Below are 14557 nucleotides of genomic sequence, written 5' to 3' on the forward strand. Positions count from 1 at the left end.
AATCGTTTGTTGATTGAACCTCAAAAATTAAAGAAAAAGCTGTAAGCCTACTTGGCCAATGAGTGAGACTGTCTGCACGTACTGGGTTTGATACTTTGTCTTTTGGATTTATTGATCACCCCTGGACCTTGAATTTGGGTAATTGTTCAATGTTTTGTATTTGTCTTTGTTCTCCCTGTACTACAAGATGAAAATGATCTATAAATAGTTTTAAAAAAAAAAAATTGAAGAAAAAGCTGAAACAGTAAAACAAGCGTGTAAGAGCTGCTTCGGCTTTCATATTGTTTATCAATATATTTTTCATACCATATTCGTTTGAGATTTATTTAATCACAGTTTTTCAACCCTGAGGATCAGTGAACCTGGTTCCACAACCATCACGACACGTTAATGACTGAGTGACACGTGCTGTCAAACATGTGACATACGTGTCCGCTGTGTTTGGATCTTTGAATAAAACTTAAACTTTGTGGATCGGCAGAGAAAACGTCCGTTCACTTGTGTATTTTTTGTACAAATGTAGAATTTACTGCAGATTAAAGTCGGATTCTTTATGTTCCTCAGTAAACAAAAAACATAATAAACCATAAAAACTGAATAAAATGGTTTTCACTCTAATTCTCTCTGGTTTTTAAAACACGTTCTCGTGTTTTTCTCTTGTGTAACGTTTAATCGTCTCTTTCTCATGGAACCACTTAAAGGACACAAACAATGCGATGCTTAATAAACACCTGATTCTATGTGAAGACCACTTTTCATGCCCGGTTGAGTTTTGCAGGTTGAGGTCTTTTGTGCAAAGATGAAAGTTCAAAGTGTGTAAAGTTAAAACCTGACAAATTCTTATCCGCTAGAGATTTTCCTTTGTTACAAATAAACCTGAATAGAAGTTTTCACTGAAGATTTCTTGTTGTTTCAGTATTTTATGAATTTGTTGATTTTCTTTTCATCAGCTCTTTTCCCCACTCACAACAAAGTGAGTCAGCCGCTCTTCAGTCAGACCACGCTGCCGGAGTGAGGAGGCGACAGCAGAGCCGAGCGTTGGCAGACGGTCGGTGGGCGGACGATCTGGATCCATTCACACAGCTCCGACATGAATGGAGACAAAGACACATCACAGCCTCCGTCTGTGTGGACACTTCTGTCTGAGCTCTGCACTGATCAGAGCCTCACTGAGCAGGAACATCAGAAACAGCAGAGATCAAGTCAAACTCCTCCTGATGTGATAGTTTCCTTTCATCCCACTGTCTTCTGCTAATCATGAGTCTTTAAGAAGATAATAAAAAATTCTGATAATTGGATTTTCCACTTTTCAAGGAGCCATGAAACAGCAAAGTGTTCACAGTGTAGAACGTTCAGTCACAACAAGGATCAGATGATGATCAGGTTTGATCTGGTTTGTCAGTTTAATGTTTCTGAGGAAATGTCAGCACATAATGTATTGACTGACAATGAACAGTTACTCATCCTGACTGTGTGTGTGTGTGTGGAACGGCTCCATCTGTAGCTCAACTCGTTCTGTCTTTTCAGCTTCTTAACAACAGCAGAAATGAAATCTGATTTGATGCTGTTTTCTAGAGGAAAACATTTTGTAAAACAAACGTTGTGACCATTTGTAATAAATTGCTATAGCGCCACCTGTAGTTGCAGCGGTGTATCATATCCAAAATCATGAAGATGGACGATATGTCAACTCCTGAAAAAGAGGTCGATCAGGTTTATTAGAGCTGATACCGACCCTCCAGTCCCGTTAGGATTATTGATCAGTAAACTGTCGAGTCTCAAACAGGCATCTGAACTAAAAGTTTTATTCGATTCCTTCAGTTTTTTACAAACATGAACAGTGGAGAAAAACAAAAAGAATAGAAGATTCTGCTTTGATATAAAAATATAACTTATATAATGAGGAAGGACTGAGGAGCAGCCAATCACAGGCTCAGAGGCCGCCTGATCAGATACAGCTCGTCCAACATCTGTACATCCACAGGATCTGCTCCAGGTAATAGTCTGTACCACAGGGGGGGAAACCGTTCCCTCACAGGTCAGGTCACGTTCATGTTGCAGAGGTCAAAGGTCAGAGGTCAGTATCCGTCTGGTATCGCACCCTTCCTGTTTCGGACCTGAATCACTTCCTTCCTGTCCTTCAGGAAGTTCCCGAAAGCGTCGCCCTCTTTGCTCTCCTCCGTCACTGAGAGATTGGAAAGGAAGATTCAGATCTGATCATGTTTTCTGTTTATTCAGGTGAATCAATGAGGTTTAGTTTAGAACAGTGCACACCGCCCCCTGCTGGAGGGGAGCAGCCACCACAGTGAAACAGATGGAAAATGATTTAATTTTTTCATTTCATATCGTTTGAGGTTGATTATTATTTTAGACTGAGACAGAAACAAACCTCTGGACCATTTAACTCTGTCTTAAGTCGGATTATCACTTACAGTCAAGATATATAAATAAAAAACTGATTTATTTACAATATAATCCAATTAAAATCTAAATAACATTTCTATGTCGTCGTATTTTTTTTCCTACGGTGAAACATGAGTCAGGTTATGAATTGAACATGTTTCTGTATCGTGTTTTTTCTCTCTCACCTTTGTGGTCAATATCGTCCGTGTCGCTGTCCTCATCTTCTTCTTCCTCGTCTTCGTCACGGCTACCACGGGTCATGATGAGGTCACTGGGTCCAGCGATGTGAGGGTCCTCTGTGGACAGGAAGTCAACCCGTCAATCAGAGCAAAAAAGTGTACGACTTGAAACAAGACATTTTTGTTTGTCTACGTCATGGAGAAAATTCAGTTTAATTTTAGTAGTCTCTTCTTTCTTTGTGTGAAAAATAAGAAGCTAAATACAGAGACTGTGATTTGGAAGCTCTTGGTGTCAGCGCGGCATTAAACAGCAAAAATAAGGTGTATTGTATGATTTTACATGTTTTACATAATAATGTCAGAGAAAACAGAAAGATATTATATTCAAAGGCGAATTTTTAAATCAGTTTTCAAATACAAGAAAATCTTTTCTCGACCAGTTCATTAATTCCAATAAAACAAGTAAAACAGAGTGTGGAGAGTTTGTGTGAAGAAGAGCTCTGAGCTGCTGCTCTACCTGTAGCCGGCGTCTTGGTGATGTTGACGGCTCCGAGGTCTTTCCTGAGACGCTCCAGCTGCTGCTGCTGCTTCTGGCTCTGAGCCTCGGCCTGATGGAGAGAGCGTCAGGTAAAACATGGAGAAAGAGACGGAAAGAAAAGACAGAAAACACACAAACACACAGACACACAGACACACTGACCAGCTGTTTGCGGAGTCTCTCGTATTCTGGACGATAATCTCTGAAGAAGAGAAACGAGAGACAAACAGTTGAGATGTGATGTTAGTCTGAAATGTCTCCAGTCATTTTAATCAGGCTGCAGAGATAATAATAATAATATCAAATGTGTTATAATTAATTATAGATCAGTTTATAATTTGGTGAATAACTTTATAATTTAGCATAATTGTAAATTAGTGTTTTATTTAGTAAAAGCATTTATTGATGGGTAAAACTTAATTTCTAACAGTGATGTGATGAGCAGGGGCGTGACCCCCCCACTGACCTGTCATACTCCTTGGCGGCGTCCTCCACCTGAACGAACAGCTCGTCCAATCCCGTGCCTGCCACCGCGGACACGCCCACAACCTGCAGACACAGGGAAACGCTGTCAGGACATTTCTGTCGTTTACATTGAACCACTGTTTACACAAGGATCTGATCCAGTGACCTGATTGGATGTTTTTAATAAGCTGACTTCCTGTTCAGACCTTTATTTTGAATTCTTCCTGAGTTTGTGTTGTTATAAATAAAGTTCCGAGTCTAACAGTTGACAAAGTTCTGTGGTGTGAGCCGCTCCTCTCACCCTGAGGTTGGAGTAGAACTCGTCCAGCACCAGGCTCATGGATCTCGTCAGGTTGCTCACGTACGACGTCTCCTGGTTCAGAGCGTCCTGGAAAACCTCAAAGTCCTGCATCCACTCCACCGCGAAGCTGTGGTCGATGATGTCCGTCTGCAAACCACGAGTCCACGAGTCAAGATAAACTCTGCGCCAACAGTGCACCAGCAGACAGGAAGTGACCTCACCTTGTTCATGGCGACGATGAAGGGCAGCTTGGTCTTGTAGAGAATACTGAAGGAGAGAAACAGCAGCTGAGCTCGTGTCCATTTTTAAATTACACCAACATCTAAAGGCTCTGTGGTTAGTTGGGTCTGGTACCTGCAGGCGTAGAGCATGTTGGACATGAAGGTCACCGGGCTGACGCTGCGGGACGTGTCCATCACATAGATCACCACACACGGGAAAGACGACGCCTGTAACACAAACACACACACACACACACACACACACACACAACAGGGGTTTAAAATGACTGTCACATGATCAGTGAAGAATGAAAAACCCAGCGTGCAGCGTGCAGACCAACCAGAGCCTCGGTGATGATGGTTCCAGACGCCGACCACGTGAAGACTTCAATCTGACCCGGGGTGTCAATCAACACGTACCTGCAGAGGTCAAAGGTCATCAGACACAACTATAAACAAGATACACAATCTAATGGGCATTTACAACAACGGTAAGTCAAACAGGAAACTGTCACTAGGATGAGGATGATGAGGATGGAGAAAACATCAGAAGCTTCACAGATTCCAGACGGACACTAACTTGTGATCGTGCTGCTTCTTCTCGATGAACTGCATCACCTGCACAACACAAACACACACGTTTAATCACAGTTCAGTCACTCGGTTGTTTGTCATGATTTGCCTGGAAACTAAACTTTGGGAGAAACTGTAACAGAACTTCATATTATTTAATTTAACATTCCCCACTCCTTCACCCGGTAAACTGCTGCTTCATTTTGCTATGTTATATGTTAGAGGTAGGGCTGGGCAAGTTAACTCGTTTCAATGGAGTTAACTCGAGTTAACTCAAGTGATGAGTTAACTCGATTAATTATTTTATCTCGCATTCACTCAGGTTTGATTATTTATTGTTTTATTGTGAAAGTCAGGCTTTTATTTTGTGAAAGTCTGTTGCTGACTGCTGCAGAACAGGAAAAAAGAAAATAATTGGCGGGTAAACAATCGAGTTAACTCATCACTTGAGTTAACTCGATTAAAACGAGTTAACTTGCCCAGCCCTAGTTAGAGGATATATGTTAAATGTTAGAGGTGTCATTTTCTAAAATGTGTTTTTAAGATGTTACCTGCCAGGTCACAAGATCACAGGTCACACTTCCTACGTACTTATTACACATATATTCATATTATTTAATCTAATATTTGCCACTCCTTTACCCTGTAAATTGCTGCTTCATTTTACTATGTTATATGTTATATCATTTTTTAAAATTTTGTAAAGCTGTAAATCTACTGTGTAGATGTTGCCTGCCAGGTCACAAGAATGTCACTGCTCCGATGACGCTGTCATTGGTGCTTGTGACAATAAACTTTTATTTGATTTGATTTGATTTGAACTGTATTTTTAAGAAGGTTCTAAGCTTTAGTTGAGTTCATTCCGATGGTTAATCTGGTCACCTGATCAAAGCGCGTCGCGAACAGGTTGAGCGACGTGACGATTCCTCCGTTCGGTCCGAGGCCGTACTGCTTCATCACCTCCTTGTAGTTCACAGTGTCCCGGATGTCTGGAGGACAGAGGACACACAAACACACACACACACACACACACTGAAGGTTACAGCGACCAGGAGGAGACTGTTCACTCTCTGTGTGATCTGTCCAGGAAGTAGACGGGTCCTCACCGATGTTAGCAGGGAAGGGAACCTCGTGGACGGCCGGGTCCAGGTTGATGACGTACGGAGGAGCTTTCCGGGAGTGAAGGTACGCTGTCAGCCTCTGGAGACAAGAAAAGCAACTGAGCGTAAAACAGAGATAACAGCCAGTACATCTCCATCGCCCCCTGGTGGCTGACTGCAGCGTATGTCATGAAACACTCCTTCTCCATGTTAACAGACGGGACATTGACCAAAACTTAAAAGCCAAAGTAGACGCAAGACAAATGTTTCAAAGATGGTTTCGGTCATCTCAGGTCGTTATCATCACACTGATGTTTGTTCAAGTGTTTATGTTTCTGATAAGTTTGGTTTTAATTAGGGCTGGGCAAGTTAACTCGTTTCAATGGAGTTAACTCGAGTTAACTTGAGTTAACTCAAGTGATGAGTTAACTCGATTAATTATTTTATCTCGCATTCACTCAGGTTTGATTATTTATTGTTTTATTGTGAAAGTCAGGCTTTTATTATGTGAAAGTCTGTTGCTGACTGCTGCAGAACAGGAAAAAAGAAAATAATTGGCGGATAAACAATCGAGTTAACTCATCACTTGAGTTCGTTACCTGCAGCTACGGTGGCCTTCAGAGTCAAACCAGAACACAAAATGCTGTTCTGGATTTATGTCATTGCGTTTAGACCCTCGGGGCCACCGTATGGGTCGGTCTGGACTCGTACGCGGGAAAAGCTCAGACAGAACCGTGGTTCTGGTTCCGGATCCCTGAAGACCGGGTGAGTGAGAAACTGAACAACTACGCGTTTCTTCAAACCGAGTCAAGTGTCGTGAAACTAGTTTTACAGAAGAAGCTCGTCTGTAAAGTTTGTGTCGCAGTTTATAGAGAAATCAGAAATGTCGTCACAGCGGTGAACAGGTTACAACCTGCTGCTGCTAGCTGAGTCATCCCCGCTAACCTGTGAACCCACAGGTAGCAAATACATTACTTATAGCTAGCATAAGAATATCCTAAAGCTAACCGATCAACAACAGAGAGTCACCGGTAAGATAACAGACCGTCGTTATCCTGTCGTATCGGATAAAGTTACAACTTTGAGAAAAATGTAGCTAGCCTATTAATAACATGTAGCTACTATATAAAGACTTTGTAGCTAGCATATTCAGACCAACAGCTGGTATATTAATAACATGTAGCCAGTATATAAATAACACGTAGATAGCATATTCATAACATGTAGCTAGTATATTAATTACATGTAGCTGGTATATTGATAACATGTGTCCAGTGTATTAATAACCTGTAGCTGACAGATGAATAGTCTCCTGCTGACAGATTCATAGCAGCTAGCCTATTTACCTCCAGTTAGCACATTATCGACCTGTAGCTAACACAATACAACCGACAGGTTCCGGTAAGATCCCGAGCATGAGAACAGCCGCTTCCTGTCCCACACACCGGGCTCTTCTCAGTCTAGAAATTTTCAGAACCACCATGTGTCCCGTGTTGTTGTCCCCAGCCGGACTCGTGTAGCTAGCCGCGGTTAGCATCTTTAGCTAACTGACCTGAACGAACGTGGTTTTCCCGGATCCCGCCATCCCGAGCACGATCAGACACACCGGTAGGTCCCGTGGGGGGGCAGCCGGTGCTCCTCCGTCTCCTCCCGCCGGGGAACCCCCCTGGTCTCCGGCTACAGTCTCCTCTGGACCGGGTCCACACGCATCCGCCATGCTGCTGGATGCTGGAGCAACTGCCTGCCGTCAACACACTGGTACTGTCGTGAAGCGGGAGGCAGTGGGCGGATGAGTAGTGAGTACACGTCAGTGAGTAGTGAGTACACGTCAGTGAGTACATTCTACTACAAGTATACCATCAAGTTATCAGATAGATTCTAGATTAGAGAAGAATAGAGTTCTTCATTAGCCTCATAGCTGGATATGACATTACAGTATTTCATTATTAAATATGTATATGTATAGAGCAAGTACTAGAACTGTATTGATCCTGACATTCATCATCATAAGATAAGATCAACCTTGATCCACACATCAGGGAAATTCAGTTGTTACAGAAGCAGTTATTTAAAAATGAGGTAAACAAGAAAATATCATCTTAAAATTAAATAAAAAATGCTGAGTATGTGGTAAAAATGTTATAAAGTGAAGTGCAGGGGCACAGGTTGATTATACGAACAGGTAGAAAAAATGTTATAATAAATATGAAGACATATTGTGATGTGCAGATGACACAAATGTGCAAAAAGTTATTTTCCGTTAAAAATAGTGCAAATCATCATCACTTTTGATGCCTTTGATGCCTTTCCAAAGAGAAAAACTTCAGCCGTCGCATCAGAGAAGGTTAGTAGTATGTGTGTTCAGTAATTTGGTATGGCCTTCTAGGACATTCCAAAAACTGAAAAATAAAAATGTTCCCCTTCCCCGGGAGTGACAGACATCATTATGCTGAGTTTCACTCTGGAACATTTCAGGTCTTGCTGTGATAGATAGTAAATATTGAAAAGCTCTGACTAGAGGCTCTTCATGTAGTTAATAGTTCTAAGTAAGTGTGATTTGCTAAGAGATCTAACATCAATAACTTAATTTCCTATGTAAATTTATTTTGTCCAAGAGTCTTTGACTGGGAAAATGTGTATGTCCTCAATATATAGATAGATGTATAGATAGATAGATGTATATACATATATATAGATAGATGTATAGATAGCCCTCTAAGGATTTCACAAAAACTAAAATGACATTGTTATGCTGAGTTCTGCTTCTGAACATTTCAGATCTTGCTGTGACTGATAGTAACTATTGAAACGCTCAAAAAATGTAATGAAACAATTATTTCCGCCTTTAATTACTACAGCCTTTAAAGTTCATCTTCTGTGACCCACAAAACAATTATTAAATACCTAATGAGAAAGATATACAAATAGAAACTTCATCATGACAGCATTTACTGTTTTATTTGAGATATAAGAATATGACTTAATAATAATGGACCCAAGAAGCCACCAGGTGGTGCTACAGCACCAGGCAGTACAGAACAGCTTTCACTCCTCACTACCTAACAGCAATGAAAACCATTTTAATTATTAAAATTATTCATTTGCAATATTAATACAATCACTGTGAGGTTCAATATTAACATATCAATCACATAAAAATTCTGTATTGCTGCAACTGACATGGGGCTTAAAGGAAACTGCAATCCGACTATTCAACAAGATCTCTGGCTCAAAGAAAGTCTCACTTCATAGAGTGAAGATGAGATGAAGTGATGGAAGAGAAATGTGTTTCAAACTTCGAACTCTGTGATGAAGTCACAAAGAAGAAAAAAGACATGTTCAGAAACGAGGAGGCGGGACCCTCAGACTCCAAAGTTCATTGGATGGTTTCTTGCTACGCTTTCATGAAACGTACAATATGTAACTTCAGCTACAAGGGGTCCCTCAATCAAAACAACTAAAAACCTATAACATCATGAAGCAGCGTGGGAACTTGTCTTCACCATCAAATTTTCCTGAAGCAACTCTGGCGCCAATCACAACAGATGAGGTCATATATTAAAGTTCTATTCACGATGCGTAACAAATGGCAATGAATAATCGTGATAATTTCCAGGTAACCAAAACAGACGGTAGAAGGAAGAAACCACAGACACTTCATTAGGTTCATCTCTCTTCATTCTGAAGTGCGTATGCTGAGTAATAATACAAAGTAAAATAGTGAGACAGTCGCTCGCTCGTCAAGTTGAGTTTTGAGACTTTGGAGGCGGGGACAGTGGCTGTTCCCCTCGTTCGTTTGGTCATTTTAAACGCCTCCCTTATCATATCCTCTTCATTTTTCTGTAAAGGTTGTAAACTTGATGGATCCTACCACTTAATGATTCTGCCACCATGATGTGAGGTACCCTTGTGGATACTGATCCATGAACTCTTATCAATTGATGTGCAGACTTGACTTTCTGCATGCATTAAATTTTAGACTAAATTGAGGCCACATGCTTCTGCATCCCAGTGGTAAGTGGGCTGCACATCTACTGGGCCCCAGATGAACCAGGCAGTGTGAGCCTGTTAGACTGAGCTCAGGGCAACGAAACACAAAGTGTACAACAACAAACTGAGAAGAACATCAGAAAAGGAAATGAAGAATGACCCGTTAATACAGTTTTACCCTCCAGACAGTTGGCGACTAGTTTACGTGAATATTTGTCAGTCGCTGTTCTTTCTTTATGTTGAGGAAGTTGGCATCATCATCGTTTATCTCACCGACAAAGTTCTGATTGTCATCATTTTGAAAATGAACACAATATTAGACCTTTAAACATTTGCACTAGACTGTTATTTTTTTACCACTGTATTATCCCGCCTATAGTGTATTCATATTTATATATATATTTATCTTGCTCATAGTGTATTCATCATTCTTATATCATACAATACCTCTTAATACTGTACTATTCAATATATATTTCTACTGTACATATCTCAGTTATTTACATATTCCACTTTAAATATGCACAATACTCTGCACTTTTACTGCCTTTTTTGCACTTCTGGTTAGATGCCAAACTGCATTTCGTAGTACTTTTACTGTGCAATGACAATAAAGTTGAATCTAAAAAAATCAGATGTAGGCAGCAAACCTGTCTGAAAATCCACCAGAGGGCGATCATGTCAAATATAACATAGTTCTAGTAGGAAAACGACATCATCACATGACTGTGAACATTAAAACGCAGCAGAGTTAAGTGACAATAAGCAACAGTCAAGTTTCCTCAGCCTCCTTCCTCACATGCGTCCGTGTTCAACTCTCCTCCTCCTCCGACACAGAGGAGTTTTCAGAAAATGCAAATTTATGCAGCACGTCTTATTAAAATGCATCCGGCTAAAAAGGAAAGAAAATATTCAGTGAGTGCTAATGTGCAGCATTATAATTTAAAACTTCCCTTTGTAGTTTGTGTTTCATCAGGGCTGAGTGTGATGAAATGATTGTGACACTCTATTAGTGATGCGTGTGAAGATGATAAGAGGATGGTGTGCAGATGGTTCCGTCTCGTTACAGGAACGTCAGAGCAGCTTCTCATCTGAAACTCACTGAGTTTAACACCAGCTCCGGCCAGTGGAGGTTCAACAACAAAACCACGGAACAAGTCTTCACCTTACAACAAACCTTTAATATCATATAACATTATTATATCATCCTTCCTGTGCTGGATTCATATTACTCACACATATGATTCACAGGAAACACCTCCTAAAACCGTTCATGATTTAATCTCATTAATTACTCAGATTATCTTCAAGTATTTCCTCTGAAACTAGAATGTGACTCAGAAGAGTTCAAACCTGCAACACGAACAAATTAAATCACACACATCTATCAGCCCTCTTCTTAATATGTCTGATTGTTTTATTCCCTGAGAAACAAATGAAAATTTCCCCTCTCACAATATTAAAGAACGTGATTTAAAATCCCTGGATCCGCCCCCTGATCCAGTGAGTTCTATCTTGACCAATTTCCTTCTACAAGGAAAGTTACAGATTGAGTTTCACATTTCTCTTGATAAACTTTGACGTTCTTCAATCAGAACCAGACATGCTGCAGATTCTCAAATGAGATTATCAGGACCTGTGTATTTATTCCTCAATGTAAATTCCACCTTCACTGTTTTTCTTGATCTCTCCAATGTTCCTCAACATAACTCTGGAATCTCTTTGAAAATCTGTACGACATTTCTTCTGAGTGGCTCTGGATACAACAGTACCTGGTATCACAGGCGTCATCATATCAAAGGCACTGTTTCCGATGAATGTATTCACATTTAAATATTCAGTCGAGTGGTTTCACAGAGCAGGACACCGTCTCCAGACTCAATAATTCATACTTACAGAGGAGCGTTGAATTATTGAACTGAGCTGCTAATCTGACGATGACTCACGCTCTGTTATTGTGAGAGGACGAAGCTGCAGCGGCTTCAGTTTCCTCTGATCACTGCTCTTCTATCAGCTCAGCTTTTATTTATCACAGCAGATGATCAGAGCAGGAAACGGCTCGGATGTAAGAGACGGATGAACCGTGTTGTATTTAATGAGCTGAGCCTCATCAGGATGATTCATGAAGTTGTACAAAAACAAATCCCATCTTTTATCTTTTTAAGTCTGAAGTATGTAAAACACAGAGAGTGAGCAGCAGAAGAGTTTCTCCACCAGCAAGAAAGGACATGGGATGAAAATGCAGTGACGGCAAAAACTTAAAGCATCGTAACACCATCTTCTAGAAGTTAGGTTCATGTCACTCAACTGTTTTTATAACAAATGTTTACTCGCTCAAACACAATCTGTCCAATCAGAGACGATCATTGACAGAGGACGACTTCTTCACATGTTTATAGACTGTAGATAAAGATGGACGACGTTGAAGCGGACATATCTTGGATGCGAACGCTGCCATCGTGCGCTTCTGAGGTCAATGGGGTCAGTGGAGCCGTGGTATCGAAGTCCTTCCGATTCACATGCTCGACCAATCAGGAGTTGGTCTCAGCTGGTTATTAACACTTGAACTTATCAGTGTGAAAAGAAACACCTTTGCTTGTTTTTTGTTTGGTCCACCTCCCATCTGCTAACATGGAGGAGGCAGGGGTGTAGTGAGCCTTGCTGGAAATGTGTAGTTTTTAAAGATGGACTTCTTCAGTTGGAAGTTGTGAGTAATAAAGAGCGATCGCTAGGACAACGTCAGAGAGTCCAACACAACTAAACATTGGATTTGTTGAAGAAACAGAAAATATGTTTTTCTGAAACCGAAACCAAATTTTAAAAGATGCATCCGTCAATAATTTATCGTAAATAATCAAATTATTTGCGTTGATAAATCCAGTTTTACATTTTATTTTGACAGTGAGGAGTTTTAAAGGAAAAGTATCGAAGTATAAGTATAGTATAAAAGTATTAGCAGTATAAAAGTTACTGGATCATCTTTTCAACATAAGTCTGGACATCAGTCTGAGACCTGATCTCCACTCGACCCAGCTGAACCCAGAGGAAGTGAGTGATGCTGCAAAGTCCAAATCATCTGATTCACTCGTTCTGAACTCACTGCTCATGTGTCGTTCACGTCAAGGACAAGTCATCGATTGATGATGATGATGATGAAGAGCACAGTGAACTGAGCAGAGCAACAATAACCTGAGGGGAGGAGCCTTTTGTTGTTGTCAGGAGAGAGGAGGCGACAGTAGGAAGCTCAGGAATGAGAATCAGTGGGATTTCACAACAGCTTCATTTCCTGTGTGGTGTCCTGTGTCCCTGCTGTGAACCTGCAGAGATAATGAAACTGTTTGTTGCACCTCTGAAGTGATGATCGGGAGCTCAGACTCTTCTGATTCACACAGAGAGGGTTACACGGTCAGGAAGCTGTAGATGAGGACGTCTGTCTCTGCTGCTGGAGACAAACGTCACCGACTGTAAATGACCATCACAAGAAGTGGTTCCATAGTGTAGTGGTCATCACGTCTGCTTTACACGCAGAAGGTCCTGGGTTCAATCCCCAGTGGAACCAATTCTATGGCTGAAATTAGTGACGTAAAAGAACAAATCAGACACTGACTTTTACCTGAATGTGGAAATCCTTCTCACTCCTGTTTTATAAAATATAACAATCAACACCGAGACACATAACAGGAAACAATGCGTCTAATATACAGATTCAGACATTCACTCCAAGATAGAATCAAACCAGCATTCAAACCAACAACCTTCTTGCTGGGAGACGTCAGTGCTGCTTAGCAACAGAACAAACTATCCAAAATGTTCTGAATAAAGTGTAGAAACAAGCTCCTGTACCTTGATGAACAAAGCACTTGTACAGTGGTTTCATGGTGTAGTGGTCATCACGTCTGCTTTACACGCAGAAGGTCCTGAGTTCAATCCTCAGTGGAACCAGATGCTTCACTTATTGTTCTGAAGAACAACCTGAATGCAGAGATCATGTTCTTACTCGAGCATTCCAAGTATACGTCAGTGATCACTTTATTTGCGCTTTTAGGCACATTACTGTAAGAGTTTGTTTAAAACTGATACAGAGCCAGAACACATCATTTTACTTAGAAAATGTGTCTGTTTTCAAACAAAAATATACAACTATGGATGTAGCCTTCCGTCTACTACAATGACTGCTCGTCAAATAGCTGCAGAACTGTAGATCCTCCTAATGTATGAACTCATTGAGAACCCCCCTAGAATCTTCTGACCTTCAGAAGTCCAAAGACAGCTGTGCGAGATCCAAGCAGAAACAAAAAAACATATTATTCTTTGTTGCAACATAAACCAGAGATCCATCCGACACTTGTAAACACAGACTGACCTCCTCAAATTAATCTAGAACCTCAACGTCCTATCAAGCCCCTGAAGGATCTGTGGAACCTTCCAAAGAACCTGAATAAAACCTTAAAGAACCAGAGTAATCTCCTCAAAAAGCTGTTACATACAAAATGTCTGGTAACTGACTGCAGAACCTCCTCAGGAACAGAATCTCAGAACCTTCTGCGACACTAGACCCCATAAAGTTCTGTTGGAATATCCCAAACAACCATAAAATACAAGTTACACAGTCTCCTAAATATTTGTTGCATGGTCGTGTATTTATATTCTTGTGTTTCAGGACATTTTTCATGAAAACAAACAAACAGCCATCATCAGGAGTGATCATCTACCCCCATTAACGCAAATATTCAAGCAAATTCGGAATTTTGAAGCTTTTGATTTGATTTTCTTCCCCTTCTCATAAT

At 40.7% G+C, this 14557-nt stretch overlaps 1 protein-coding gene and 2 non-coding genes across 3 annotated transcripts; 2 read left to right on the top strand and 1 right to left on the bottom strand.

The window, feature by feature from the left end:
• Positions 1 to 1789: 1789 nt before the first annotated feature.
• Positions 1790 to 7514, bottom strand: gpn1 (GPN-loop GTPase 1). The gene is made up of 13 exons (XM_061067583.1): positions 7333 to 7514; positions 5787 to 5880; positions 5563 to 5669; positions 4688 to 4725; positions 4449 to 4527; positions 4241 to 4335; positions 4108 to 4153; positions 3887 to 4033; positions 3587 to 3669; positions 3283 to 3322; positions 3100 to 3190; positions 2589 to 2699; positions 1790 to 2185 (listed from the first exon to the last, which is right to left on the bottom strand). The coding sequence occupies exons 1-13, from the start codon at positions 7495 to 7497 to the stop codon at positions 2079 to 2081; spliced, it is 1203 nt and encodes a 400-aa protein (XP_060923566.1). The 5' UTR covers positions 7498 to 7514; the 3' UTR covers positions 1790 to 2078.
• A 5742-nt stretch (positions 7515 to 13256) lies between these two features.
• Positions 13257 to 13329, top strand: trnav-uac (transfer RNA valine (anticodon UAC)). Its single transcript has one exon. It is a non-coding gene; the product is annotated as a tRNA-Val (tRNA).
• A 310-nt stretch (positions 13330 to 13639) lies between these two features.
• trnav-uac (transfer RNA valine (anticodon UAC)) lies at positions 13640 to 13712 on the top strand. The gene has a single exon. It is a non-coding gene; the product is annotated as a tRNA-Val (tRNA).
• The last annotated feature ends 845 nt before the right edge of the window (positions 13713 to 14557 follow it).

Source organism: Limanda limanda, chromosome 3 (genome assembly GCF_963576545.1).
Source record: "Limanda limanda chromosome 3, fLimLim1.1, whole genome shotgun sequence".
In the NCBI taxonomy this organism is placed as follows: domain Eukaryota; kingdom Metazoa; phylum Chordata; class Actinopteri; order Pleuronectiformes; family Pleuronectidae; genus Limanda; species Limanda limanda.